The 26,419-nt window shown below is 36.9% G+C and overlaps 7 protein-coding genes and 1 non-coding gene across 14 annotated transcripts; 2 read left to right on the forward strand and 6 right to left on the reverse strand.

The window, feature by feature from the left end:
- The first annotated feature begins 730 nt into the window (after positions 1-730).
- LOC131664492 (large ribosomal subunit protein eL21-like) lies at positions 731-2,371 on the forward strand. Of its 5 annotated transcripts, none has more exons than XM_058935638.1 (2): positions 731-897; positions 1,872-2,371. In XM_058935638.1, the coding sequence occupies exon 2, from the start codon at positions 1,886-1,888 to the stop codon at positions 2,360-2,362; it is 477 nt and encodes a 158-aa protein (XP_058791621.1). In that variant the 5' UTR covers positions 731-897; positions 1,872-1,885; the 3' UTR covers positions 2,363-2,371. The 5 variants fall into 5 exon arrangements, with proteins under 5 accessions (XP_058791621.1, XP_058791618.1, XP_058791622.1 ...); XM_058935635.1 differs by having other exon boundaries at positions 733-891; XM_058935639.1 differs by lacking the exon at positions 731-897 and adding an exon at positions 1,138-1,156.
- A 169-nt stretch (positions 2,372-2,540) lies between these two features.
- Positions 2,541-3,494, reverse strand: LOC131664548 (protein CutA homolog). 2 transcript variants are annotated; one of them, XM_058935744.1, is made up of 6 exons: positions 3,259-3,494; positions 3,119-3,172; positions 3,004-3,049; positions 2,874-2,923; positions 2,767-2,809; positions 2,541-2,694 (listed from the first exon to the last, which is right to left on the reverse strand). In XM_058935744.1, exons 1-6 carry the CDS (start codon positions 3,411-3,413, stop codon positions 2,602-2,604), a joined length of 441 nt encoding a protein of 146 aa, XP_058791727.1. In that variant the 5' UTR covers positions 3,414-3,494; the 3' UTR covers positions 2,541-2,601. The 2 variants fall into 2 exon arrangements, with proteins under 2 accessions (XP_058791727.1, XP_058791726.1); XM_058935743.1 differs by having other exon boundaries at positions 3,113-3,172.
- Positions 3,495-5,307: 1,813 nt separating this feature from the next.
- On the reverse strand, positions 5,308-9,698 carry LOC131664452 (ubiquitin carboxyl-terminal hydrolase 12). The gene is made up of 9 exons (XM_058935547.1): positions 9,476-9,698; positions 9,257-9,396; positions 8,786-8,866; positions 8,244-8,460; positions 7,970-8,050; positions 7,608-7,897; positions 7,384-7,521; positions 7,162-7,305; positions 5,308-7,083 (listed from the first exon to the last, which is right to left on the reverse strand). Exons 2-9 carry the CDS (start codon positions 9,257-9,259, stop codon positions 6,976-6,978), a joined length of 1,062 nt encoding a protein of 353 aa, XP_058791530.1. The 5' UTR covers positions 9,260-9,396; positions 9,476-9,698; the 3' UTR covers positions 5,308-6,975.
- A 191-nt stretch (positions 9,699-9,889) lies between these two features.
- LOC131664531 (uncharacterized) lies at positions 9,890-13,145 on the reverse strand. The gene is made up of 7 exons (XM_058935714.1): positions 13,022-13,145; positions 12,325-12,664; positions 11,981-12,248; positions 11,542-11,912; positions 10,785-11,463; positions 10,289-10,706; positions 9,890-10,209 (listed from the first exon to the last, which is right to left on the reverse strand). The coding sequence occupies exons 1-7, from the start codon at positions 13,060-13,062 to the stop codon at positions 10,062-10,064; spliced, it is 2,265 nt and encodes a 754-aa protein (XP_058791697.1). The 5' UTR covers positions 13,063-13,145; the 3' UTR covers positions 9,890-10,061.
- A 280-nt stretch (positions 13,146-13,425) lies between these two features.
- Positions 13,426-15,318, forward strand: LOC131664450 (DNA polymerase delta subunit 2-like). Its single transcript, XM_058935545.1, has 6 exons — positions 13,426-13,757; positions 13,833-14,137; positions 14,205-14,430; positions 14,504-14,738; positions 14,800-15,089; positions 15,173-15,318. Exons 1-6 carry the CDS (start codon positions 13,604-13,606, stop codon positions 15,316-15,318), a joined length of 1,356 nt encoding a protein of 451 aa, XP_058791528.1. The 5' UTR covers positions 13,426-13,603.
- Positions 15,319-15,400: 82 nt separating this feature from the next.
- LOC131664451 (class A basic helix-loop-helix protein 15-like) lies at positions 15,401-18,793 on the reverse strand. Its single transcript, XM_058935546.1, has 3 exons — positions 18,278-18,793; positions 17,734-17,980; positions 15,401-16,337 (listed from the first exon to the last, which is right to left on the reverse strand). Exons 1-3 carry the CDS (start codon positions 18,419-18,421, stop codon positions 16,222-16,224), a joined length of 507 nt encoding a protein of 168 aa, XP_058791529.1. The 5' UTR covers positions 18,422-18,793; the 3' UTR covers positions 15,401-16,221.
- Positions 18,794-21,956: 3,163 nt separating this feature from the next.
- On the reverse strand, positions 21,957-26,373 carry LOC131664685 (2-(3-amino-3-carboxypropyl)histidine synthase subunit 1). 2 transcript variants are annotated; one of them, XM_058935984.1, is made up of 4 exons: positions 23,264-26,373; positions 22,990-23,189; positions 22,403-22,786; positions 21,957-22,322 (listed from the first exon to the last, which is right to left on the reverse strand). In XM_058935984.1, exons 1-4 carry the CDS (start codon positions 23,889-23,891, stop codon positions 22,071-22,073), a joined length of 1,464 nt encoding a protein of 487 aa, XP_058791967.1. In that variant the 5' UTR covers positions 23,892-26,373; the 3' UTR covers positions 21,957-22,070. The 2 variants fall into 2 exon arrangements, with proteins under 2 accessions (XP_058791967.1, XP_058791966.1); XM_058935983.1 differs by having other exon boundaries at positions 22,882-23,189.
- Trnaq-uug (transfer RNA glutamine (anticodon UUG)) lies at positions 23,958-24,029 on the reverse strand. Its single transcript has one exon. It is a non-coding gene; the product is annotated as a tRNA-Gln (tRNA).
- Positions 26,374-26,419: the final 46 nt, after the last annotated feature.

Consider the following 26,419-nt stretch of genomic DNA (forward strand, 5'->3'; position numbering starts at 1 on the left):
ATAGACAAAAATCCAAACAACCATTTTCTAAATATAAATTTGCCGGCATAAATAAAATTTTGTAATAGTGCACGCGTAAGCCGTATGTTTAAAGCAAATCTTCACATTGGTTTTCGTTTAGACGTGAAATTTGAGAAATGTTCTTGCAAAGCGCAGAAAAGTAAGCCGATTAGGGCCGGCTTTTCCCCGTACCAATCGTGCCGAATGAAATTTGGAGCTGAATATTGTTCTGCTGTCGCCCGAGAATAGAAAGCTTTATTGGATAAATTTATACAGATTTGATACATTACAGACACAGATATGAATCGCTGCAAGGTTAACATACAAATCATGACAGCACGAAAGCGCGCCTGACTAGAGGAAATTCGAATGGCCGACCGACTGCTTCTTGTTTAGATAGTGTCAGAACTCATCCCTGCTTATGCCCCCTTATTTACATTGCGCTCTCCGGTCATAATCCGTTGAAAATAGATGTATTATTTGTATCATAAAAAACAATAGCATTACTGCAAGAATGAAAAATTAAATCAATACATTCGAACACTAATATATTTACGAATCAAATATTTTACGCCGAGTTGCGATATTTTCAAGGCAATTCAGTCAAGAAAATTAGGCAAACGAAACTTATCGATGTCGTGGAAATCAACAAGAACGTCGAGAAGTCGAAAATCAAGACGATTGGTTGGATAAAAATAACGCGCGCTGCTGCGTGTACAGTCGTGGAATTTCAATATTTGTTGATTCTATGTTGACAGACAACTAGAATTAAAATGAAAGAGCGACGTGGCTAATAAACGAATCCGTGCCGAAGGAACCAAGAATTTTGGAAACAAGCGAGTACGCTTTTCGTTTTCAATTGTTTCAAAAGTACATGTCGACTACCTACAGGTAAAAGTTACGAATTATTCTACTCCGAGCTAAAAAAATTCGAATAAGACGTGAAGGACGAGGGCGACGAAAGATGTATTGGTGAGAACGAACCGGAAAATTTCGAAGAGCCGCGAGAATTACCAACCGAATATAAGCACTACGTATAACATCAAAAATATAGAATAATTCATAGTTATTTATCAATCGAAATTCATTTTTTAAGCACAGCGCAACGATCATTTTACACTTAGAAATAACTAATTTAATAAGGTTATAAGAACTGGTAAATATTACTCAATTTCCAATTGATTTAAAATTTAAAATTTTAAAATTTGGTTTTTATTTTTATGCTCTTCTTGTCAAATTTCATTTTATATAATAGTAAAATACTGTCGATGTTGATTGACACATATATATTTATATTATATATATCATATAATATATGATATATCACGACTAGCATTTTGAAATTTTATAAAAACGCTTTGCTACAGCCCATCGATTTAAGCACACTTCGATCTATCGATTCAAGAAGTAGATGTTTAGTTTGTTCTTCAATTTCTTTTTCCTAGAGATTTGGTTAAGCAACGTAAGTTTTTATCACTTTTTTCTAAATATTTTATTGTTTTTGTCAAAAAAACAAAAAATATCGTGGGCTTTCACGAAACAATAATCAAACAATTTTCCAAATCAATTTCCCTAAATATATTATGATCTTGTAATAGTCAAAACGTAAGTAGTATTTTGTAACAAATTTGACGCGAGTTGACACGTGTGTTTTGCATTGGTTTTTGTTTCTACATAAAATTTGCGATATATTGCTAATTACACTTGGAAATTAGATTTCATTTATTTCAATTTAATTATTTTGGGAAAATACACCGCTGAAAAACTTATCTAATTCATTTCGTTCTCACAATAAATCTAACCTAACTTTAGTCAATTTCAAGCCCTCTTGGTATGGAAGTTTAATTGTTTAAAATTATTGCATTTTCTAGTTAAGTGATCCAAAATGACAAATTCCAAGGGTTACCGCAGGAGAACGCGAGACCTGTTCTCGCGGAAGTTCAGTAGACATGGAGTCATCCCCTTATCTACCTACATGAAGGTATATAAAGTTGGTGATATTGTTGACATTAAAGGCAATGGTGCTGTGCAGAAGGGTATGCCCTATAAAGCGTACCATGGCAAGACTGGAAGGGTATTCAATGTTACCCAGCATGCTTTGGGAGTTATTGTCAACAAAAGAGTACGTGGACGCATCATTGATAAAAGAATCAATGTCAGAATTGAGCACGTTAACCATTCCAAGTGTAGAGAAGACTTCTTGACAAGGGTCAAAGAGAATGAGAAGCTTCGTAAAGAAGCCAAAGAAAATAGGGTCCAGGTGTCCCTTAAGAGGCAACCAGCCCAACCAAACCTGGCACACATATCTGGCAAAGATAAGCCTCAACTATTAGCTCCTATACCCTATGAATTTATAGCATAAGTTGGAATAAATTTAATTTATAATAACTAAGATGGTGTTTCTTTCATTTGTATTTACAACATCTGTTGTCTTTTGTTTAAGAACGTAAACAAGTTTGTATTATTCTTAAATTATTTTATTTTCAAAAGAAAAGATATAATCATGATTACATACAAAAATAATATTCTAATTATTCATGACATAAATACAATTTGGAGGACACATAATTTAATAATTTACAGTCATAACTTTTCAATATTTTACTTATCTTTTTTTTCCATTGCTTCTCTTTCATGAATTGGGGGTACTATTTCACCAATCCATTTCAGATATGCTTCGTTACCATTCTGTATCTAAAAAAGTAAATAACATTTTTATTTAATATTTTAATTTTAATTGTAGAATACATAAATTAAATTACTCACCGGCAGAGATATTACTTCAGATGTCTCATACGGATGATTTTTCCTGCAAAAAATGTAATATAAAGTTTATTTCAAAATTAGAAAATTTAAAAAAATTGGATGCTCACTTAACGTATTCAGTCAGAGCATTAACAGTATCAGTCCTTGTTTTGATCATCTATATGAAACATTTATTAATTGTTTAAGTAAAATTCTATCAAACAATGGCAAAGACTAAATATTAGAAAAATAATTTACCAACAAAAGTTCATTATCTTCATTAATCTCATCTTTCCACTCATACCTAAAATAAATGTTTTATAAACAAACTATTTTCAATCAGTTATGTTCCAAATAATCAACTTACACTGACGTGATTTTCGGGATAATGTTAACACAAGCCGCCAACTTTTTCGATACTATCCCACTTAAAAAATAAACAGAGCGATGTCATTAATAATTGTTAAACTACTATTATCTATTTAAAAGCCAAATGAAAACAAATGTACTTACTGCGCTAATTTTTTCGCAATTTCTTCTGATGGAACAGTAACGTAAGCCACTGAGTGAAGTCCTGTATAATTACTCATTGTTCTAACAGTTTCCGCGTTAAGTCTTCTTGTAAAACACAGAAAAGTCAGTAAGCCGATTGCCGGCTTTCCCACCATTTCCGAATGAAATTCGGCTGTTTGGACTTGAGTATTATTCTGCTGTTACCTTATTCTCGAAGTACGTCTTACAAGGGCTGTATGATAATTACCTGCATTTATCGACAGATGGCACCACTGACGCAAAATTTATATTCCAACATGTTGTATCATGGCGATGTATAAATCTATGAAGCCAATAAAAACACCATTCAATTCAATTCAATTCCAACATGTTCTTACGTTTTTCTTATATTTTTCTTATGAGCCAATAACGTTAATAGCTCTCTATCTATGCCAACATGTAGCGTCATCATTGTAATGATGACTATTAAAATTTTAAACAGATTTATCGAGTAATTTTGTTTTGACAGCTGTTGGAGTTATCAAGTATGTGTTTATTTGTAATTCATAGAGAAAGAGCAATATCGATCATCATTTATTCGATTTCTTTTTTAAATAGAAAGACGTTTGAGGAAATCAAAGTTAAGTTGCATGTCATTTTTAAGAAACATGCACTTTCGATAACTACCATCGGATTTTTGTTTAATGAATTCAAGCGTAGCCGAACATCCGTTTTTTATAAAAAGCGCTCAGGCCGTCCGATTGAAATGACTACAGATCGTGTTAGAAGATCGTCGGATGAAAGTCAGAGAGATTGCTGATATTTTACACACCTCGATTAAACGCATAAAAAATATCCTACATAAAAAATTGGACATGAAAAAGCTAGTGGAGGGATGGGTACTGCGTTTGCTAACAGTAAAGCAAAAACAGATCATTGCATGACAACTTTAGAGCACTGTTTGGACATCTTTAAACGCAATCCGAAAGAATTTCTACGGCGTTTCGTAACTGTTGACGAAACATAGATCCAACACTATATGTCAGAAATGAAAGAAGTCAAAACAATGAATTTCACCTAGTGAAACAATTCCAATCATAAGGCGAAAACGCGGTTTCATCGACAGCAAAAGTCATAGCCATTATTTTTAGGATTTACAAGGCATCACCTTCATCGACTGTTTGAAGAAAGAAAGGACGAGCATGGGGCAGTACTATACTGATTTATTGGATCGATTCAATGATGAATTAATAAAAAGAATGGCCTTACTCGGTGAAAAAAGTCCTTTTTCATTACGACAATGTACCTGCTCACTCATCCACAATTGCCATATTATAACTGGCAGGATTAATTACGAATTGCTGCCTCGCCCACTCTATTCAATATTTTTTCCTCTTGCAATTTTTTTTCCAAGCTTGAAAAAATAGATTTGCGGAAAGTGATTCTCGTCAGAAAAGAAAATCATCGTCGAAACAGAGGCCTATTTTGCGATTTCGACAAATCATATTTTTTGGATGGCTTGAAAAAGTTAGAATATCGCTTGTCTAAATGTATCAAACTAAAAGGAGACTACATTGAGAAATAAGTAAAGACAATTTTTTTAAATGAGTTTTCTTGCCTAACATGGGTACGTATCATACAGCCCTCGTACATAGTGAACATATGGTTACATGCGAGATTACGAGGATCGTTCAATAAGTCCGTGACTTCTCGGAAGATGGTGATGTCATCGTAATGTATTTTACATTGTAAGAGTTCCATCTAGTATAAGCAGGTATAAGTGTGAATACAAAGTTTCAAGTCAGTACGTTAATTTGGAAATTTTTTAATCATTTGGATTGTTTTTTATTGTGTAATCAAAATTAATATGTTTACGAACACCATGTTTACTGGTGAATTTTGTTATTGCATACTGCTTACAGCATAGGCGTGAAACTTATATTGGATTATTTTATTTGAGTGATATCTTCAGTAAATTAAACTAAATTTTTGTAAAAAGATAATAATTATTATCAATATTTTATGTTTATTAAAATAAAAAATCAAATTATTATAGGATTTAAGAGATTTTTTTCATAAATGCATTATTTTCTCATACATTCATAACAATGATTTTATTATCAGTCATACTTTTTACAATTTAATAGAATTTGATAATGTCTCCAACACGGATAGCGCAGAGTTCGTCAGAAATCAATGGCTTGAATGAATGATGTTGACATGATTTCTTTCCTCGATGTAGACTAGCTTTAACGCATATAATTATTACAATCAATATACCTTATATATAATGAATGAGCTTCTACTCCTAGCACGTAAAAACGAATTAAAACAAAGTAAATTCTACAATTAGCATCTAAGAATCAATGATTTATTTTTCTTACATTTTGAGTAATCAAGATTTGTTATTTTGCATTTCTTTTTAGTTCTTTAAATAAATAGAAAATTTATATCAATTCTTTGTACCATTTTACTATTCAAAAGAGCATGCATCATATCACGTATTGGCTATCAATATCAAACTTTCAACTATGTAAAAATGTCTGTGTATTTAAAAATGAAAATACACTTCATTTCTTGTATTGGAATCATTGATTAGTTGTTTAACAGCAAAAACAACCAAATGTTGATCAATTAAAGATACATGGCAAATATGACTTATGTATTGTTACTACGAGTTAACAAGACTATACATTTCCTAACTTTTTAAAAACACTTTCAATAAGAATTATAATTACTTAAAAAAATATCTATCTTTATATCATAATAGCTTTGAACGTAATAGATAAAAGGCTAACTTTTATAAATAGCTCAAAGTAATTTCTAATACTATATTCGTGACAATCGCTCGAATTCCGTTACAATCGAAAAGTAAAAATAAAAATTTTAATTCGTTTTCACTCGCCGTTTAGCTTCTTTTTCTTCTTCTTTAGTATGCGTAAAATTAATGATTAAATCTCCGTTATACTTGATTTCTTAATATAAAAGTAATTCGAGTTTATGCGATATTGATCAATAATACAAACTAAAATCTTTTCTCATAATGGATGTAAACAGAGGTGAATAGGTATTCGTGTTTATTATCCTACATATTATTTCCTATTCACGTCTGATATACAGACCCACTGTGTATACATGCAGCACAAACATTTCTAGCACATTTGCTAATCTTTCACACTCAGTACCAAAAGTTTTCAAGGAATTAATTAAAGAAAGACGCTCTACGCGTAACCTGCCGTAAGCTAAAAATCTTTTTTTGACTCGTTGAATACTTAGAATAAAATTGAATAATTCACTTGAAGCCAATATAAAATTCTCAGTTCATTGTACAAACTCGTAAATTTACAGCATATACTAGTTCATTGTTAAAGAATGATAAACTTTAGAAGCATCGCTAAACGTGCAATTCATTGAAATTCTCCATAGTAATAATGTCGTCCTTTGACTATGAATTAGTTAAAGAGCGAGATCAAAGTTTCTGCTTATCTTCAACTCATGTACGTAAATCCAGAAGATTATCACAGAAACTTTTGCATCTTGCACAAAAATTAACTAAATACCATCCGGTATTGATAAAAAATCTAACAGAGATAAGAGTTTCGCACAATATTTAACTGCTTATTTTAACGTCTTGGCTAATTTACATTGCATTGTTTTGTGATTGTAAAGCCATAGATAATCGACGAAAGCAGAGCGTTTATAGACATTAGAATAAAAATCTCTCCATAGAAATTATTTTTAACTGCAGTCTCTTGATTGGTAAAATAAAATGTACCCAGTTTCGGAATTTTTCTGGATATCTGACGTCAATCCATAAAAATCTTCTATTGCAGATGAATCGATTTTCTGAAAAAATATCGAATAATGTTCGATTAAATGTTTGGTAATTGAATACTGTATTTTTAATTTGAACATTTAACTTACGTCAACCATGTCGTCGTCAAAGAGTAACCAAAATCCATGGCTTTTGACAATTGAAATGTAGTGTCCTCTATTAGGTCCACTGCCGCAATGAATTACTACAGCCACTAAATCATACAATCGGTCTGGATTTACGGCATCATCACTCTGCAAATAGAATTATTTTTAACTAATGTTATCTGGTCATAAAACTACTCACGTTTTTTACCGTTTTCAAAAACTTACTGTATTGAAGAGTCGAAGTTCTAATGGAAAAACTACCCTGTGTGAAACTTTAATGTGCCTATTATATTGTTCAACATACTTGAATCTTTTCAAATGTAAAGCCAGAATCATTGGTAGTTTTTTCAACATCATTCTTTTCTAGAAACAGAAATAAAATATAATGTTATTCATACATTAAGAAAAGTTTTTTTCAAAATATTCTTTGTTATTGATTTAAATTTTACCTGTGCTTCTTGGTAGCTGCTACAGTGATCGCATTTGAATTTATTATCACTGCAGAGTGTTTCAGTGTTGGAAAAGCATTTGAGACAGTGGGTAATAGAAGTATTTTGATCGACATCAACTTGAAGATCAAAAAAATCTTCATCCTTGCTAGATACAGTCTCACAATTAAGGCAGCGAGTCTCTGAAGTCAAAATACCTTGAAAAATTTCATGCACCCATGTAGGTTCTGGTGGGGTTCCAGAATCATTTGCTCCTTTTCCACCTGCTGGCTTACTCTGATTTCTCTCAGCTGTAATAATAATAATTTAGTCAATTTTATCTGATTTTGTTTCAGGAAATAGTTAAAGAAATTTCATGTTACCTAGGATAATTTCATTGATGTGATTGATAAGAAAATTGAGAAATTCATGAGCATCCTGCTGCATGTAATTGTCGAACTCCTCTGCAAAGAACAGAACATTTCAATTATTTTGCATCATCTTTACTGAAACATCTCATAAAGCTGTATCATTATTAATCTCAATTCATCGATTCTCCAAAATTTGTGATAATTCATCAGCCAACAAATTATGACTAGCATATTTTTGAAGTCTTTCTAAGTGACTAAAATTCATATGTTTCTTTTCTCAACCTACCTTTTTCTTTTCTTAGTCGAGCTATGAATTTTTTTGGAGCAATTGAGCCAACTTTTTTCTTCTGTGTAGCTATACTGTGAAACAAATCTGCCAGACATGTCAGAAGAGTTTCTTTGGTACGTTTGTTCCTTGCCTTGTATTCTAAAACTCTTTCTCTAAAAGGCCGACAAAAGTACAAGGCTTGCAAAACTGAATTGCTATAACATGTATTACCAAACTGGAAAATCAAAACAATTAGTGAAGTCATCAAATATATTTATAGTTGAACAAGTTCGTAAGAATCTTAATTAAATTTCATATTTAACTAAGAAGCCATATCAAGTCACAAGAGTACCCATGCAAATATATCACTATATCATAAAATTTAGAAAAACCTATTTTCATGACTTTAAAATTCACAAATAATCTAATTAACTTAAATTAATTGGATTTTATCTCCAATAAATCATAGTGCATCATTTATTTTCAATTTTAAACCATATACATAAACTAAACCTTACAACAGCTTCATAATAATGATGATATATACAGATGTAACTTACATTAACTAATCCAAAATAATGTTCATTTGGAGGAAATTGGTCAGAGCCAATGTCCCTCTCTAACTGAGATATATTGGCACCCTGAAACGATAATTCATTGATTCATTCGGATGACTATATATACTTGCGATTTTGCGAGTCTGCACACAATTCGAATACAATTATCAAACCAGCTATTAAAAATGAAAAATGTTGATCAAACAGTGGTTTTCTACTGAAACAGTATCGTTCTCTTATCAGCGCCGACATTACGGCATAAGCAAAAAAAAGAACTTGAAACCATTGGAAGATAAGCCAAAAGCAGAAATTGAAATTCAATCGCGACATTGAAAGAGAAAGACACAAAAGTACAAATACACTGTTTACGTATGACAAAAATGCTAACGAGTGAAAAGAGGTTCCATGGAGATGGCATTGCGAAAACAACAAAAATACAAGAAACCTTGGTCAAAGGCCCAAGAAGGCACTCACCATTTTACGAATCGTTGACTCGTTCGAGGTGACGACTACTGCAATCAGGACGTAAACCCGGCGTAAATAGCGAGTGATGATCACCGCTCGCTTCCATCGTACGCTATATGGCAATAAACTTTCGGGGCGGTGGGCGCGCACTAATGAGAGAACATATAACACATTATTTTCTTGACTACCCTTTTGCTACTGCGACGAGGTTAAGTTTTATGCACACACGGTAGCAGTCAAACGAATGGCGATATATGTAGCACTTGTCAATCCAACGATGTACTGTCGCGAATAAAGGCGTAAGAGAAATGCGCCTCTGCTTTTTAGAGACTCGTTTTAAGATTCGAATCCACCTCTTCTTGCGTTATACTGTTTCTCTTTCTCTGACGTTTCACCTGTGAATGTAGAAAATGCGTGATCACGTATGGCGCGGAGATTTTTATCGCGACTTACTATTTGTTGTTATAGGTAGGCTTTTCTTTTTATTCGTCCGCACATTGGCGCTGCATACCGGAAGTGATGAGCGCGGGAGATGGGAAGCTAGGAGATTGTGAATTTGAATTTTCATTTGAAGATAGGTTGATTATTGAATAATAACAAATTTTTAATTTTTTGTTTTCAATGTTAAAACTGCATTTCTAGTAGTTTTTTTTTGTATCAACATAATCATAATCACTAAAAATATTTGTAGAAATATATATATAAATTACAAACAAAAATAATTCCTCCTTCGGGCTGCGCTGATAGTCATGAAGTTCATTCAGTTCTCCATATAATACGTCGATATTATTATATATATACAGAATTCTACTTTCTAGGATAAATACGGTAGGTGAACTACACCGGGTTGAACGTACGAGATACAAGATTGCGAGACAAATGCCACCACCAGTGGAACATCCTTCGACTCCTGTTGAAGTCTCTGTATTTTACTAGCATCCAAGAGTGCTTCCTTTTTCGAACTGCAAATTGATGGTTTTAATTAGAGAATATAAGTGTATTTGTTTTAACAATAAACGAAAATTAATAAAAAGTACTTACTTTATTACGTACAAGCGGCACATGGGCTCACCAGGAGCCGACTTTTTAAACTGTTGCTTGACGGAAAAAACTTCGTAGGAGAGAGAATAGTCGACTTTTCTCGACCTGACCGTTTTGTCTGTCGCTGATTTTATAATTCTCAATCTTTCGTAAACTTCAGCCATACTCGATATTCCATTTTTCGAGCTGATAAGCGGACTGATGGTCTCGACAACTTGAATTTCGCTGTTGTCCTCTGACTCGTTAACTTGCATTGGTTCTTCATCTTCAATCGTGATGGTTGTTTCCTCTCGCCACTTCTTTTTCAGATCTGTCCACGAATCCACACCTGGTCGTTTTGTAAATGCAGGTTGGAACACGATGTCTTCTTGAAGTGGTCGTTGAAAATTATAAGAAGTCGTATGTGCATACCCTCTGCCTATTGTAATCAAACAGAAAACAAATATCAACATTTCATTTTCAATTGTATTGAAAATAAATTGAAACGAACATTTACCTCTTTGGTAACTAGTGGAAGGTAAAGCTCCTCCTCCACCTCCTCTTCTGTAATAAAGATCTCTATTCGGCAAAGCATCGTAATGCATGGAATAAGGTTGCATTCGCTGTGACGCATGTGGCTGTGGAAAACGCGGTGAAAACATTTGCACATTCTGATGACAAAATGTCGTTTGTTGATACTGCTGCTGGCGAAATGATCGTACCATGCTACCCATCACTTCGAGTACTAAATTAAAATAGTTGCTCTGCAACACAGTACCCGACAATGGATTATGAATTGTATTGTGAGATACATTCTGTTGAATGTACGAGTTGCCGTCACGTTGGCATCTCATCCCTCTATACAAGTAACCATTGTTGGAGTTGTATGTGGTGATCGCTTGGCACTGACTGCTACTCCCTTGCGAATAGAAATGGCCGTTGGATACGTTGTTGATTTGTGACACTTCTATGTTTGCTCTCAACATATTGTCTGTCTGCGTAAGATTCATCAAAGCATTGCGATTGAAGTAATAGACCTCACGACTTGGCTTGACTCCCGGTGGTAAATAACGACGAGGTACTTCCACAATTACCTCCGAAACTGAAGGAGCCAAGTTAGGGAATGTATTTAAGATCTCCGTTCGTGTCATTTGACGAGGAATTTCTTCAATCTCGTCGTCCGATAACTCAATGACCTGCAGAATAAATTTGTTTATTAGAGAGCACATAAATAATTTGATTGTTTCATAGCAATTAATTGAAAAATTATTTACTTCGGGTTTGATTTTCTTTGCTGTGGGACTCAGTGTCATATCAGACTGCCTTTTCTGAGGTGAAAAACTAGGAGATTCTATTACTTCTGAGACTATGTCAGTCGCATTTTTTGCTTTCTCAGTTCTTTTCGGCATAAGTTTTACGTTACGCTGAATACGCGAACCGGACCATTTTCCAGATGCACTTCCATTGCTAGAACTTTTAGTTGCAGTTGGTGATGTATTTTTAATAATTTTTATACTCCCCAGTACTGTTTCTTCTGAAACAATTCCTAGTTTTTTAGGTGACTTATCATTCTCAGATTGATCTGTACTTGAAATTGGCATCACATCATTCTCTCCATTATCAGTCTTGGAAGTTGTACTGGAATCTATAAAAAATATCCTTATAGATATTTATCAAGGAAATTATATAAGAAAGAGAACAGTTTATTCTTACTGTCTGTAGTTCTTTTTTCTATTGTAGGAGATGTGTTTAGGGTCCACAATCCTTCTGGATTCATGATAATTCTTTTTGGAACATTAGAAAACTTGTTATCCATTGTTGACTTATCTTGAAATCTTTGCAACTTGTAGCCCCATTTGACTAGTTGTGAGTATACTCTATACTCGTCAAGAGTACACTTTGAATTTTCTGCATTGATCATGACTTCATAGGCTTGTTGGATAGATAATGGCATTCCATTCCAAAGAACTTCTAGATTATTCTGCAGTAGTGTAATTTAATTCACATTAATAAAATGTTCAAAAAGTATTTAAAAAATAATTGAGATTTGCATTTACCATTTCTAATAACATTAAAGCTTCTTCAGGCAGGAGATAAAAATTACTTCTTTCGTAAGTGCCAAAGTTGTCCCATTTTTGTCCAGATTTTTTAATAACTTTGGCTTTTTGAATTCCAGGTAACCATTCAGCCACAGCCAATTTAGAATTTCTAGTTACTCTTTCCAGTTTTAGGAGCTTTTTACGGTTTTTTAAACCATTCTCAATTTGCATATTTTCCAGCCATGAATGTGTTGGTTCAAAATGCTTTTCCCCAATTGTGGGCAATGCAGTTTCAGATTGTTCCCAATCATCCCAAGCTACACGGCCAACCCCCCTAACTTCTAAAAGCTGTTTCGCACTGTAATATTACATGTAATTTAAAATATTTATTATATTGATGAAGAATGTTTTATTTAGGAGTAGATGACATGATTGTTTACTTATAAAGATTGTTACTTATAGATTAAAATAGATACACAAAAGCGAATGTTTTGTGTGTGTGTGTGTGTGTATAAATAAAATATTTTCTAAGTTCTAAGTCATACAAATTCATTAATATGACACGTTCAAATTACTTGTTTAAATTCCTACTGATCAATGAATGTTAAATGTAAACGCTAATATATTGTTAATTCAGTTTTTATTTAAATTAAACAAAGTGAAGGTTACTTTTATTGTATACTTTCCATTTATATAATTTGAAAAAAGTACATACCTCAAAAAGTTGTCGCTTTTATTTTCCTCTTTATCAGTCATCTTGCTTAATATTTGACACTCTTATTTAACAATAGTGACGAAATTTCAGCTGTAATTAAATGGAATGAAACGCCGCATTTTGGAACAAATACACTAGCTTGAAAGTGTATAGTAATTTATAACCTACAGATGAAATTTTTTAGCGTAGTTGCCAGTACAACTAAATTTAAATATGAAAATTTTTTTCAATCTGTGTAAAAAATGTCTCAAAAAATCAAATTTTATCAATCATTAGATAAACACGAAGAAATAATTGTTATTTCCAAGAGAACTTATAATGTTCATATTTTAAATAAAAAATTTTTGAAGTTATAAATTTGACAACCTTGTCAGTGAGCAATCAGCTGATTCGCAGCCGCACTATGTGTACACCAGTCGCTCATATGTAAACAAATTAACGAAAAAGGTAGAAAAAAACAACTGAAAAAATTATGAAAAACAGAAAAATCTTGTGTCGACTCGATCGTCAAAACGTAAAATAGAGCGACTTCATGATGCTGGGTATTTTGAGAAGCGTAAAGCTTAGCTGTTCGTTGTTGAGATGGCTAAATTTAAACGTAAAAGTGCCGAATTCGAGGACTTTAAGAGCTTTAAAATCGATTCCAGAAGTTTTTCTAGGCAGTTTTCTGGAATTTACAAGGCTCGATTAGCCTCGCTGAAAGTTGAAGTTCTGAAACGTGCGAAATTAAAGTGGAGTGAGTTATTTAACCTCAATCGTATTCCATAAAATACGCTTAATGCTGCTAAAGAAAATGATGTTTGTACGATAGGTGATCGTGATTTTCTGCAAATTGTTGATTTAACAAAAGATAAGTACGAAGAAACGCCATGCATCATTATTGGCACACTGTACAAACATCAAGAATTGAAACCATCAATCTTGAAAGAAATGTCAGAGGAGCTCCAAACTATTCCTCAGCCACCAAGACAAAATTATTGTTCTCCTAGAGACTCATTGTTTTTGGAAGATGACGTTGCTCGTGTTAAACTTGTTGGTAATTTAAATGTAGATACATTGGTTACTGGACTAGTTTGTGCTGTCAATGGTCATGGGTTGAGTGATGGAACATTTTGGGTAAGATGTGATAGAAAAATATAAAATCTTTACATTTAGTATAGTTGTTAAAAATTTTTCAATACAGGTAGATGATTTTTGTTTTCCTGGATTGCACCTCAAACCTCTTACTCAAACTCCAAGCAGTTGTGCAAAAGATCATGGAAAGTTTTTGTTGTTTATATCAGGACTAGATTTTATAAATCAAGGAGCTTGCCTTGCTCAACAACTATTAAGTGACTGGATTAATGGTTTTGTAGGAGATGAATCTTTTCAAGAGAAAGCAGCTAGTATAGTGCGTGTGATAATAGCTGGTAAAATGAACAAAATTGATGCTATATACACAGCTATATGTGAAAATTGTTTAAAAAATGTTGGTATCTTTAGGGAACAGTATTAGAGGTTCACCAGAAACCTTTACTAGAAAAGGTTATTTTGAGAATAAGAAAAAGTTTTCTCTATTTGCTGCAAATATAAATGTAGCAACAAATAGATTTGACAGTTTTATCAGTAGAATTGCACATACCTGCACTGTGACATTATTGCCAGGAGAGTTTGATCCAACATGCCATTCGCTTCCTCAACACCCAATTCATCCTCATATTTTACCATTAACTCTCAAGTAAGCTTATGAAATTTATGAAAAAACTATTTTATATATTAAAATATGATAATTATCACAGAGTTGGAACTTTACATGGAGCTACCAATCCTTGGATTGGTAAAATTGGTTCAAGAATAATTGGCGGATCTAGTGGTCAACCAATACTGGATATTATAAAGGTATCAAATGTTGATGTTTCTCCAATTCACTGGTTGGAAAAAACTTTAGAGTGGATGCATTTTGCTCCAACAGCACCAGATACATTAGCAGAGTATCCTTTTGATCAGTCGGATTCTCTTGTTATGAATGTTCATCCTAATATTTATTTTGCTGGCAATATGGAAAAGTTTGAAACAAAACTACTCCAAGGTAAGTAATTATAGATATTTTTACAATAAGAAATGAAAAATTAAAAATAGCATGTAGTAAATTTGATAACGGAATTTGCATAGGTATTAACGGGAAAGGCGATTATGAAGGGCAACCAATCAGGTTGATTTGCATCCCTAAATTTGCAACAACACAAACGGCGGTTTTAGTTGATTTAGAATCGTTAGATGCAAAGCAGATTTCATTCGGTAGTATTCAATTGGAATAATAATATTTTATATCCGTAAATCTTGTGAGACAATGCGAAAGGGTTTGTAAAAAATTTTGTTTGCAATAGTTTGTGCAATGGAACTTTTATTTATTCATTATTTTTGTATTATACGTGGATATATCATTTAATTTATCTTTTTACATACATAGACTTTTTCTTATATTTAGCATATAATATTTATATATATATTTGTATATGGTATAACATGCGTATAGATTTTTTTCTGTTCCGTAATTTACTTGGCTAGAACTTATCGTATATTTCCCAAGCGTCGTTGACTTGGTTAAAAGTTTTTTGGCTCAATATTCCCGCTGGGAATATAGTTAATAAAAAGTGTGTACATGATGCGCTGGTATACGCACTTCTTATTAATATTAAATAGCATCACATGAGTCTGAGGAATCCGAAGCTCTTCAAAGAGATTTCAAAATTCTTTACTTACTAAAGTTTATCCATCACGAAAAAACCAACATCATTGTAAATAACTCAGTTAATAAAAATAAAATCTCTGTAATCTATTTAAAAAAGGAGTTACGATTATACGGAAAGTCGAAATAAACGTGCAAATATAAATAAATAAATCGCACGCTTGCGTTCGTCGAATACTAACTGTGCGCTCAAGGAAAAAAAGAAGCGCAAAATCTTTTTTTCACCTCTCGCGTATACGTTTTTTGCCTAGCATATCTACAACATACAGAGAGCAGTCTTCTATATAATATATCATTTGGTGTAGTAAGTAACAATCAGACGTAGGAGTCGAAAACATACAGAATAAAAGTGGCATCGTCGTGAAAGCATCTTGGTTTTTTTGTTCGTTCGCTCCATTATAACTGGTTCATATCAAAAATATCTGCGCGATGCCTTTCTCGCTCGGAAGGTTCATTTGTTTCGCGACTTGAGTTAGAGGCCAGTGCCGAAGCTTGACAGCGAATCGCTGTCCCATATAGAATCCACCTCGTTCGTCCCGCAGAATCTACCGGGGCTTGATGATCTCGAGCAGGTCAGCGTATTAACATCTACAACAGTCAGTTTTTCTTTTCTATATTTTAAATTGCCTCTTTGAGCGTATATACTTGGCAAATTGGTATCTCCAGCCTTTCATAGTCTTTCGTTTGATTTATCACGGAAACTTGACAGAAGTGATAATTTTCGGAATGTATACGTCGTAATAAGGCGCTTTCTTGAAATAGGCAGCAAGCGTACAATAATTAGACGCCTGGCACAAGTACTCCAAGAATCATATTCACATAAAGACTGGCATTACCCTAAAGAGTATCCAAATAATCGAAGCCAAAGTGCGGATCATTCTCGAAGTGGCAGTCGATATTATCGACAGACCAGTTTGAATCAATTGCAGCGCGAGAGGAAATTCATTAGCGCTGCGCCAGATTGCCGAGGGAGCTGCTGCCGGCGTCGCTTGGGTTGCATATTAAAAATGAAATCCCCGGCGAAAGCCCCATGGGAAATTCGCGGAAATGACGATTGGAGTTACGAAAGCCGAAGTGCTGCCGCTGCGATACGTCGTCGTCGTCGCGCTTATAAAGCCGCGCCGTCGGGACCCGCTCGGCAGACGAGTCTCTGCGGCTATGGAAACGGGGGAGGGAAATAAAGAACGGCACGTGCCGCCCGTCGTCGGAGCGGCGCTGACCCTTTCGAAAGTGTCACCTGCGTGCGCGCGAGCGTCCACGGCTATCTCGCTGACGCGCGCGCGTCGTCTCGTCCCGCCTTCGCCTCGCTGCAATTTCGGATCGGATCTCGTCAATCCAGCCAAGGCCGCTCTCGCGAGTAAATTATTTGGAAAACTCGATTGCAGAGACCGATTCTTTCGCTGAAATAAGGCTGCGCGCGCGCTTATCGATTTTCCGTTAGCGAGACGCGACTATGCAGATGTGAACTCTACTAGAAATTCACGGGATAAGATACAAGTTCCATCCTGCGCAGCTTCCTCGAACAAACGTTTTCGAATTCCGACAAGGACAGGTCGACTTGTTCCCACTCGGAAAAGCGAAGAGAAACGTCTTCCCATTTCGACGAGTCCAATTTTATCTTTATTCGCGCGTTAACGTCGTGGCTGCAACGAGGAGCGTGACTGCCAACGATCACAGCAGCGCGAGCTCATCGTTGCCGCCTGTAATCGTTTGTCGTGCAACAGCTTCGCTCTTCGGATCTTACAAGTGTCGAGCGCAATCCAAACGAACCGATTTCATTCTAGCGCGAGTCAAAGCCACAGCAGCGGCACTAACAACTTCCCATCCTCGGACGAATTTTCAGCTAACGCGGTTACGCGCGCGTTCATTGGGTTTCAAGACGAACGGGAAGCGACAATTTTCGATTTTCTTCTAGCTGGGCAATACGTTGCTTGCCTCCTCCTCCTCCTCGGGCTCGCAGTTCAACAGTGTAAAGCAAACTCACCGTTCGCGTACAAGGCGTCGGCGCTCCGCTGTTGTTGCTGCTGCTGCTGCTGCTGCTGATGCTGCTGCTGCTGCTGCTGCTGATGCTGATGCTGCTGCTGCTGATGCTGCTGCTGTTGCTCGTCCTCGCGGCGCATGCTGCAGATGACATCGGTCAACGCGACGATGTAGTTCTTGGCGAGGGTCAAGGTCTCGATCTTGCTCAGGCGGCGCTCCCTCGGCACGTGCGGTATGACCTCGCGCAACGACTGCCGACGGACAAAAGGGCAATTAGCTCGCCGTGTGCACTCGTTCGCTCGAGTCGCGATTTGCAGTTCTGTCGGGTCGTCGCGCTTTGTCTGCGCTCTCGCAGGCCGCCTCCGCCACGCGCGCGCTGCCGGCGAGATCCACGCGCGCCGTCGGCACTCGGCCAACCCGTGCCGTCGCGAGAGGCAGCGTCGCGCTCGATTAGCTCGCGGGCCCTCGCGAAGCGCTTCCGTCTGCCCCGGCGAACGAGGAGGCACGCGAGCGCGCTCCGGAAGACAGGAGCGTCGGCCTGCACTCACCTGGAAGGCGTCGTTGAGGTCGTGCATGCGCATCCTCTCGCGCTCGTTGCTTTCGAGGCGACGCTGAGTGCGCTCGCGCGACGTCACCGCCGCGGACGCCGGGCCGACCTTGCGACGACGCCGCCTCATGCCGTCGAGGTCCATTCCCTTACGACTCGCCTCCCGGCCAAATTCAATTGGCGCGCGGCGCCGAGCCGACGAGGCGGACGCGGAGGCCCAAGCACGCGTCTCACGGCAGCGGGCGGCGGCCACGACCGAAGCGGGCACTTGTTGAGCGACGCGCCTGGCAGCGCCGAGCCGCTACTGACGTATCGCCACCCCGAGCGCGCGGCGCGACAGGGGGGGGGGGGGCGCCACCGCGCCGCGATACGAGGATTCGCCGCCGACGCGATTTGCCGGCGGGCCGCGCGACAATCGTGCGTCGCGGGCCGTTGCGCGGCCGACTCGCGCGAGTGGCGCGGAGATCCGAGTCGGCTCGCGCGGGCGTCTGCGTACGCACGCCGGTGCTCGAGCGCCGAAGACTTGGTCGACATTCGCCGAGGGAGTTCGGGACGAACTATCGATTGGCCGCGGCGGCACGGTTGAAGCGCGACGTGACGCCGCGACGACGACGATGACGTAGATGCGTCGAGGGCGTCCCCTTATTTTCGACGCACGTGTCGGCTATTTCCGGCAGCCCCGCGCGCTGGACTTCACCTACGCGTTGTCACCGCGACGGAGATGATCGATTTTGTTTTTGTTCGCTCGCCTCCTTGGCTGCCGCTCGTCCGTCCGCGCGCCGAGCCAGTAACGGCGACTCAATGGGCCTCCGCCGATTTTCGTTATCTAGGCTGTGCGCGTCTCGCGCGACTTGTACGCGTCGGCGCCACAGCTCCGGCTGCCAGGGTCGCCGACGGGACGTGCGCCAAGATCGGTACGACGGATCGTCTTTACTTACCTTTTCTCTCTACTTCATTATGTTTAAATAAGACCAGAATCTACTTTTCCCGCAATCGTACCGTAATATACTATTATTTAAGGTAACAATGAAATTGACGCTTTTTATTAAAACCAAATCTTTCTATACTAATTGGTTTTATCTTGCTTTTTGACCGACACTGTAGATATAACATTAATTAACAAATTATTTTTTACCATATTCTCACTTGGCATAATTGAAAATCAAATGTGCATGGTGGATGCGAAAAACTCGATAAACTTCTATGTAAAAAAATTATAGGTTTCGTGGAACGATTAATATTTCATCCGAAGGTACGTAATTTAAATTTAAACACTGCAATCGACATCTCAATGAGTATGATGCATAAAACGGATAAAGATGAATTTGTACGGTGCTTCAAATGCTATAAATCCAGCCGACTGTTTGTTTCCTTTATGAAAAATCCCTACTCTCGCAAGCCGCTTGGAGTCGCTTACAAGTACATCATCGGTTACTTGCAGTCGTATCTGCTGGCACTTGAAAGCTCATCGATTCGCTTGTCTTCGTGCCCGATAACGTCACAGACGCTGAAATAACGATCCGATTCTCTTACGGCGCCCGCCTCGCGCACTCGAATCGAGGCTGCAAGTGGCTTTCGCTAGTGCGCGAATTTCCGCACGCAGTTTCGGCCGAAAATCGCATTCTCGCTCGTCGCCGCTTTTCCTCGCGGGGAAAGAGCTTGCCAGATTGCTACCCCATAGCCCATGCGCGGCCTTCTCCAATTTTTGGCACTCGAATGAAACTCCAACTGCCCACTTGTGGATCGAGTTCCTTCGCGATCGCCTGTTACGTTTTTTTGAGCCCCTGGATAGCTTCGCACAACTTCGTGCGATTTCTTACACGTAACACCTGACAAGTAAAATTGGTAAATGTTTTATGGACCATGTTGAAATAATTGAACAAAAGAACGTAACATAGCACACTTTGAAGACCGCCTTGTATATGCTTATCAGACTTGTCGTGACAACGCCATTTTAACACGTGCACCTAAGTATCCGTTGATTGCTGTAATCTGCATAATAGTAGCGAGAAACAGAAACTGTAGTTTCCGAACGTTCTTGAGTATAAGATTTATGTTTTGAAAATCAAAGGATAATAATCCGCAATGATATGTTTACGTAGTATTACGTCTGAAAATGATTTTTGCCCATAACTCCTTGTACTTAACGTAGTTGAGTATTAATTTGAATTTCAACATTTAAAATAAAGTGCATGCGATTTCAATTTATCATAATATTTTTAAGCAATTTTAGTGGAATAATAAAACCACTTCACCTTTCTTTTGTTTATCAAAGTCACTTCATTTTTAACCATGTAATTAAATAAATTGGATTAATCACGCATCTGCTATGTCAAATTGATGTCTGATGGCAAATAGAAATTTATCATCAGTGGCACTAGTTATTTAAAACTCATCTATTGTTATATACAGATAAAAACTATTTACCTGTTTTTGAGTCTGAAACGGGAAGAACGATATCATCAGATTTATATAGACAATAAATGCGTCAGGGATTGTATTCAACAACACATTTCTGTGAAATTACACGAATTAATGAAATGGAAAAACACATGTCGCTTGCGTCATTGAGAAATATATAATTGCACTCAATTGAATTAATAAGAAAATCTTTTCATTTTTTCGAAATTTTGATTAAAATATGCGGAGGTTTGCTCTATGTCTAACAGTGATCCATTCAGTTGAATAAACATTCGAAATATGGATAGCAAATTATTATTCAATGACTTACAGATACGAATATTATTGAATCTACGCGTTTGAAGTACGAAGTTATCATTGCTGCTAAAGACAAATGTTTTGCTTGAAATTCAAAAAACTTTTTTGTATTGCAATAAAGTGACGACGAGTCTATAATCTTACGTTATTAACGAATGAACAATAGTGGAAAGCTTGAGATTCTTTTAATAATTTTTATATTCAGAGAATATGTTCTACTTTGCGATTTGTTGTAACCACTGTCAAGTCACTAATCAAACATTCAGTCATTTAATTTCTAGAATTTATTTACATATTTCATTATGAAATAATGCCTTTTCTACAATACATATTAATTAACATACATCATAATCGATGGATTGATGAGGGAATCACTCAAAGAGATGCCTGCAAGACATTTTATAAAGAAAATCAATACTTTTGTTTGATTCTAAGGCATGTAATTTACATTTAAACAAAACGAAATATAAATACTAATTATACATTAAACTTTAAAAATTTTCCAAATTTAGACCTTTTGTCCTTTTTTTCTTAAATTTAATAAATTGACGTATATGCGTGCAAAATTTCAGTAATAAATTAATAGATTCCCCATTGTAAAGTAAATACTTCTGTTTTTACGATAAAACATTAATAAACTTATGTTACTCATTTCTAAACCATCAGTTTTTGATTTTACTGAATACACATTTAAAACAATGGATAGGAAACGTAAATTGGTTTAACTTTATTTAGTTACCTTCCAGCCAACATGTTAACGCCAGTGTACATTTATTTTCTTTTAGTTATTTCAAAATAAATTCTACTAATAGAATAAAATCTAATTAACACACGTATAAATAAGTAAACGATACGCGACAGTTGCTCACTTAACGTTTTTTTTAATACAGCAACTCTAATGAAGAGTGGGTCAGTTTTAAATGAAATCAATTTTTTTAACATTATTTCAAAGGAACAAAATGTGCTTTATTACCAAATTAATAAAATTTCATTATTATAAGTCTATTATGTACAAATTGAAATAGATCATTTTATTCATTGAATTATTTAATAATTATTTTGATAAATAAATTTCGCTATTTACACGGTTTATTCGTGTTATCCTCGTCTTTGCATTTCCCACAACAAAATTCTTTTCGTTTTTCCAACTCAGCGGATTTGTGATTTGGAGTCCATGGTCCCAAACTAGCATTGGCATAATAGTCCATAGGATAAGGTTTGGACTCATCAAATTCTGCCATTTTCAAGGCTACTGCTGCTTCGTATGGTGTTAATACAGGTTTTTCAAATTGTGTACCCCAATCTATACTGAGTCTTGGACATGCAACCTGAAATAAATATTTTCTGTTTATTCTTATGTTTCTTAAATAAATATTTGAATACATCAAATCTTACTATATAATATTACCTGAATGAATGCATCTATACCAACGAAAAGTTTCAGCCTATCAGGTTGAACTTCAGAAGCTAAAATATTTATGACTATTTTATTCTGAGATATCAACCTATTCCGAAGAGTGTCAAAAACACTTAAACTTCCTTGTCTTCCTAGTGTCCCAAGAATGAGGCCAAATACTTTAGCATCTTTGGCTTTCATTATTGCATCTTTCCGATTAGCTAACATTTGAGAATGATCATATTTTTCTATTGTTATTTTCTTTTCATAAGGATCATAGCGATAAGCGGTAAGATTTGGATTAGAAATCATAGCTGCTTCTAGATGAAACCTGCCATCTCCAATGTACATCAACACATCTACGTCTTTTATTAAAGGAGCTGTGCAGCCTAATACCTAAAATAACATATTTAATTAGTATAAATATTTACAATAATTAAAAAGTACAACAAAAGTATCAATAGAAATGAAAATTAAGCCAATTTTCATACTTCTCCAGGGCTTAATGGTTTACTCTGAGGAATAATAACAGTATATTCATCTTTTCTTAAGTCAGTAGCGATTGCTTGTAAAGTACTAGCAAATTGAATTGTACTAACGAGTCCTATTCTAGTAGTAACTGGAAAATTGTACTTTATGGTATCGACACAGTGAGCTGCATCTATTTTTATATCAACAAAGACATACAATAATTTGATGCCACTCATTCTATTGATCGGAATTAAACATGAATGGCCATAATGAATTAAAAAATCTAATTCCAATAGTTCTGCACTATAGTCATCTACACAACAGGCTCCTGTGAAATAAAATATTCTTTCTTACAGTTTATAATTGTATAATTAACAATTGTTTATTGTTGATGATACTTACCATAAGTAACATCACCCATAATGACTGTTTCTGCCTCAGTAAAATTTTCAATGATATCGCATATTGTAGGTGCGAACATTAATAAACCTTCTGGCATTTGTAATCCAACTCTTTTTGCTTGAGATTCTCTTATTCTCCAAATTGTTTTATGGATTTCAAAATTATAATTAGACGGTAACACAGATATAGCCTCTTTTATCAAAGGATCATTTAAAATTTCTTGTGGTATTTTATTAACTCTAATCGGTGCCTTATATACTTTTCTCACTGGTTTTGCTTTTACAACAACAACTGAATCTTCGTCATTTTTATTTGTTTGCCCAGAATCATCAACAGGAACATCACTTTTAGGTTGTGCTGTACTCATTTGTGACATACAAATCAACGTGTTTTTTTTGTGATTTTCTTGCGATTCCAAGCAGCACGCACCAGCTTCATTTCCTTTTTTCTCATTATTACATGTATTAGACGCATCTTTTGTCACTGTCAGTTCACTGTCACTCATTTTTAAACGAAAAAAAATAGAGAAAATGTTACTGACTTTGAGGTTATAAGCACGCAAACATGCAGCAAATAATACAATCACTTTCTCCAGAGCTTTACACCACCATATTGCAACCGTAAACATGTGCAAAGTTTCCCTGCGATGGTAAAAAGGGGATTGCAAGGAAGTTGGAATAAAAAGAAATTGTGAAGGTCCCACCGAGATTCGAACTCGGATCGCTGGATTCAAAGTCCAGAGTGCTTACCATTACACCATGGGACCGTTACTTTCGAGATTTTTATTTTCCTTTGAGTTTCATCAGCCTCTTGAAGATATACCAAATTTTTTGACAAGTTGTTCTCCGTAACCAAATTATCTCGAAATGTAAATTGAAGAGAATTACGGATTATTGAACCATTTAAATTTTTATAAATAACACAGCAGATGACATTTCAGCGAATAAACACTCGTGCTGAATGGTGCTGCCCTCGCCGAATTAATGTGCATGACCAATCAACGATTCGAATTGACGAGAACGTTGAGATTAGAAAATTACGGAAAGGAAAAATTGTCCAATTCAAGGAGGCAATCCGTACAGCAAATCCAACATCGTGGGCAGAGAGTGGTTAAGTACTTTGTAGCTGAGTGTGCTTTTGCAACACGAGTTAAAATTTTAGCTTCAATTAGCTGAAAATATTTATTTATTCATTTATAATATTCCAAAAACATCATACACATTTTGCAAAGTACCGAAAGAAAAAGAGAGAGAGAGAAAGAGAGAGTGATAAAATTCTCGTGAACCACTCATTCAAAGTATAGGTCCGTCTGTGCTCTTGAGTCGCATAAAACATAATCTAAGTATTTCATCTAACCGTCACTGAGAGTTCATTGCGAAATAAAGACTACGCTGAAACAAAAACGATAGCGAGGCTTCGATGATAGTTCCAAGATCGTCTTATCAACTCGTTGCGCATAGCTGTATAGATAACGAGCAGTCGAGCGTAGAGCCGATCGAGTTGCAAGCTCGTGGGCGAGCCGAGCGTCGAGCGCGCTCGTTCGCCGAAACGTATATTTATTTTTTCCGTCGAAACTCGGCACTAACGATATCGAGTACTGATCGAATGTCGAGAGCGACGCGAGCGTGCCTGCCCTTCGAAATTGAAGTCGACAGCGGAGGTGAAATCTTGGCCCCTCGACCCCCGAATCTCAGTGGCGCTCGAGTGGAGCGAGCGCACACTCGGATAACTGGGATGATAGGCCTTCCGTGGAAGTGGCGTTGAACGATATCCACTGCGGCGACGCGCTGACACATCTCTCGGGTGACCTGCAGTCCGAGAGATTCAGTCCTAAGTACGGGCTGATCGGCGTGCGCTTCCTCATGGGCCTCATCAAGCCCCAGGATAAGGCCTACCTGCGCGAGCGGATATCGGCCTACGGCCACGAGCACCCGGCGGTGTTCCCCTGGAGGAGGGCGCTTGGATCAATGGCCTTTTTAGCCGTGGTGATAGCCCAGCTCGATCAGGACTGGAACACCTACACGGTACTGTCGGACCTGTCCAAGTACATGCAGAACGTGCTGCGGCTGCCGGTCCAGCGCAACGGTTACGCGATGTCCATGTACAATCTGACGAGCTCTGGCCGTCCAACCGGCTGATCGAGAGCGAAGCGTGCGAAAGATCAATACGGCCATCTTGAGCCTCGGGCCGACTTGCTTCCTCCTGTTGGCCTGTACGTGGGCTGCGATGTCGTTTGGGCAATCTTGCTGATCACCATTGGCTTGATCCTCTTTGGCAGTCCTTATACCGGACTGAAAGTCAACGTTCTCGACTCGAGTTCGAACTACTCCGGTACACTCATGAGCATTTCCAACGGGGCTGGTGCCTTTATGGGTATCTTTGCGCCGTACGTCGTGGGCGTTTTGGCGCCGGATCAAACGATCAGCCAGTGGAAGCTCGTATTCTGAATCTTGGCGCTGATATCGCTCGTCACGGCCATCAACTACGTGATCTTCACGGAAACCACGGTACTAGATTGGAACAATCCAAGGCCTTCGAGGGATAAGGAAAATGACGCCGGCGAAGCGAAAGAGATGAATCCTTTAGCCAATGGTAAAGTTCGGCTTCAAAATACGTAAACTGACAGTATAATTTATATACGCAATTTTGCTTCGATTAATCGCAACGTCTATTATTTTGCAAATTAAAAGATGGAAATTACAAGGATATTTGCGTCACGTCATTTTTATTTTTACAAGCGCAATCGTGTCGATTGGCAAACGTCATCTCAATCACCCACCATGCCGAGGATATTCAAATGAAAAAAAAAAAGAAATTACTGTGATTATTGGATTGGCCGCGCGCACAGGCAAAAATAAATTCAAGTACCGTATATGAATCATTGGTTGAATTAGCAGCGTGATTAACAATAAGAGAGGAAGCAATGGGATTGCACATGCGTGACGTTGATGGACAAGGGGAGATAGCAAATGAATAACTCAATCGTGTATAGAAAGTAACAATGATTTAATGAAGATATATGTAGATAGCGACATTACAATATGATTACGCGTGCGTGTGTTGAGCAGTTGTGACGTTGCAAATTCTTTCATTATCTCTTCATGCAAATATCGCAATAACTTAGCTCTCGACTTTTCATGTACATATATATCTCTC

This window comes from Phymastichus coffea, unplaced genomic scaffold (assembly GCF_024137745.1).
Source record: "Phymastichus coffea isolate CEN01 unplaced genomic scaffold, Cenicafe_Pcof_1.1 PCOF00044, whole genome shotgun sequence".
Taxonomy (NCBI): Eukaryota; Metazoa; Arthropoda; class Insecta; order Hymenoptera; family Eulophidae; genus Phymastichus; species Phymastichus coffea.

What these genes read in the sequence shown, in the direction of transcription:
- LOC131664451 (XM_058935546.1), bottom strand. Translation starts at nt 18,421, where the DNA reads ATGGACCTCGACGGCATGAGGCGGCGTCGTCGCAAGGTCGGCCCGGCG. An exon ending in ACCTCAACGACGCCTTCCAG is followed by an intron (nt 17,981 to 18,277) that starts GTGAGTGCAGGC and finishes GTCCGTCGGCAG; the next exon opens with TCGTTGCGCGAGGTCATACC. An exon ending in CGACGCCTTGTACGCGAACG is followed by an intron (nt 16,338 to 17,733) that starts GTGAGTTTGCTT and finishes TGACTGTTGTAG; the next exon opens with ATGTTAATACGCTGACCTGC.
- LOC131664531 (XM_058935714.1), bottom strand. Translation starts at nt 13,062, where the DNA reads ATGACTGATAAAGAGGAAAATAAAAGCGACAACTTTTTGAG. An exon ending in AGAAAAAAGAACTACAGACA is followed by an intron (nt 11,913 to 11,980) that starts GTAAGAATAAAC and finishes TATTTTTTATAG; the next exon opens with ATTCCAGTACAACTTCCAAG. An exon ending in TTCCACTAGTTACCAAAGAG is followed by an intron (nt 10,707 to 10,784) that starts GTAAATGTTCGT and finishes TGATTACAATAG; the next exon opens with GCAGAGGGTATGCACATACG.
- LOC131664450 (XM_058935545.1), top strand. Translation starts at nt 13,604, where the DNA reads ATGGCTAAATTTAAACGTAAAAGTGCCGAATTCGAGGACTTTAAGAGC. An exon ending in ACGTGCGAAATTAAAGTGGA is followed by an intron (nt 13,758 to 13,832) that starts GTGAGTTATTTA and finishes TTTGTACGATAG; the next exon opens with GTGATCGTGATTTTCTGCAA. An exon ending in ATTTTACCATTAACTCTCAA is followed by an intron (nt 14,739 to 14,799) that starts GTAAGCTTATGA and finishes TAATTATCACAG; the next exon opens with AGTTGGAACTTTACATGGAG.
- LOC131664548 (XM_058935743.1), bottom strand. Translation starts at nt 3,413, where the DNA reads ATGGTGGGAAAGCCGGCAATCGGCTTACTGACTTTTCTGTGTTTTACA. An exon ending in ATCCCGAAAATCACGTCAGT is followed by an intron (nt 3,050 to 3,112) that starts GTAAGTTGATTA and finishes CATTTATTTTAG; the next exon opens with GTATGAGTGGAAAGATGAGA. An exon ending in GCTCTGACTGAATACGTTAA is followed by an intron (nt 2,810 to 2,873) that starts GTGAGCATCCAA and finishes CATTTTTTGCAG; the next exon opens with GAAAAATCATCCGTATGAGA.
- LOC131664492 (XM_058935638.1), top strand. Translation starts at nt 1,886, where the DNA reads ATGACAAATTCCAAGGGTTACCGCAGGAGAACGCGAGACCTGTTCTCG.
- LOC131664452 (XM_058935547.1), bottom strand. An exon ending in CATCAATGAAATTATCCTAG is followed by an intron (nt 7,898 to 7,969) that starts GTAACATGAAAT and finishes TTATTATTACAG; the next exon opens with CTGAGAGAAATCAGAGTAAG. An exon ending in GCAGCTACCAAGAAGCACAG is followed by an intron (nt 7,522 to 7,607) that starts GTAAAATTTAAA and finishes TTCTGTTTCTAG; the next exon opens with AAAAGAATGATGTTGAAAAA.
- LOC131664685 (XM_058935983.1), bottom strand. Translation starts at nt 23,891, where the DNA reads ATGTTTACGGTTGCAATATGGTGGTGTAAAGCTCTGGAGAAAGTGATT. An exon ending in AACCATTAAGCCCTGGAGAA is followed by an intron (nt 22,787 to 22,881) that starts GTATGAAAATTG and finishes ATGTTATTTTAG; the next exon opens with GTATTAGGCTGCACAGCTCC. An exon ending in GTATAGATGCATTCATTCAG is followed by an intron (nt 22,323 to 22,402) that starts GTAATATTATAT and finishes TATTTATTTCAG; the next exon opens with GTTGCATGTCCAAGACTCAG.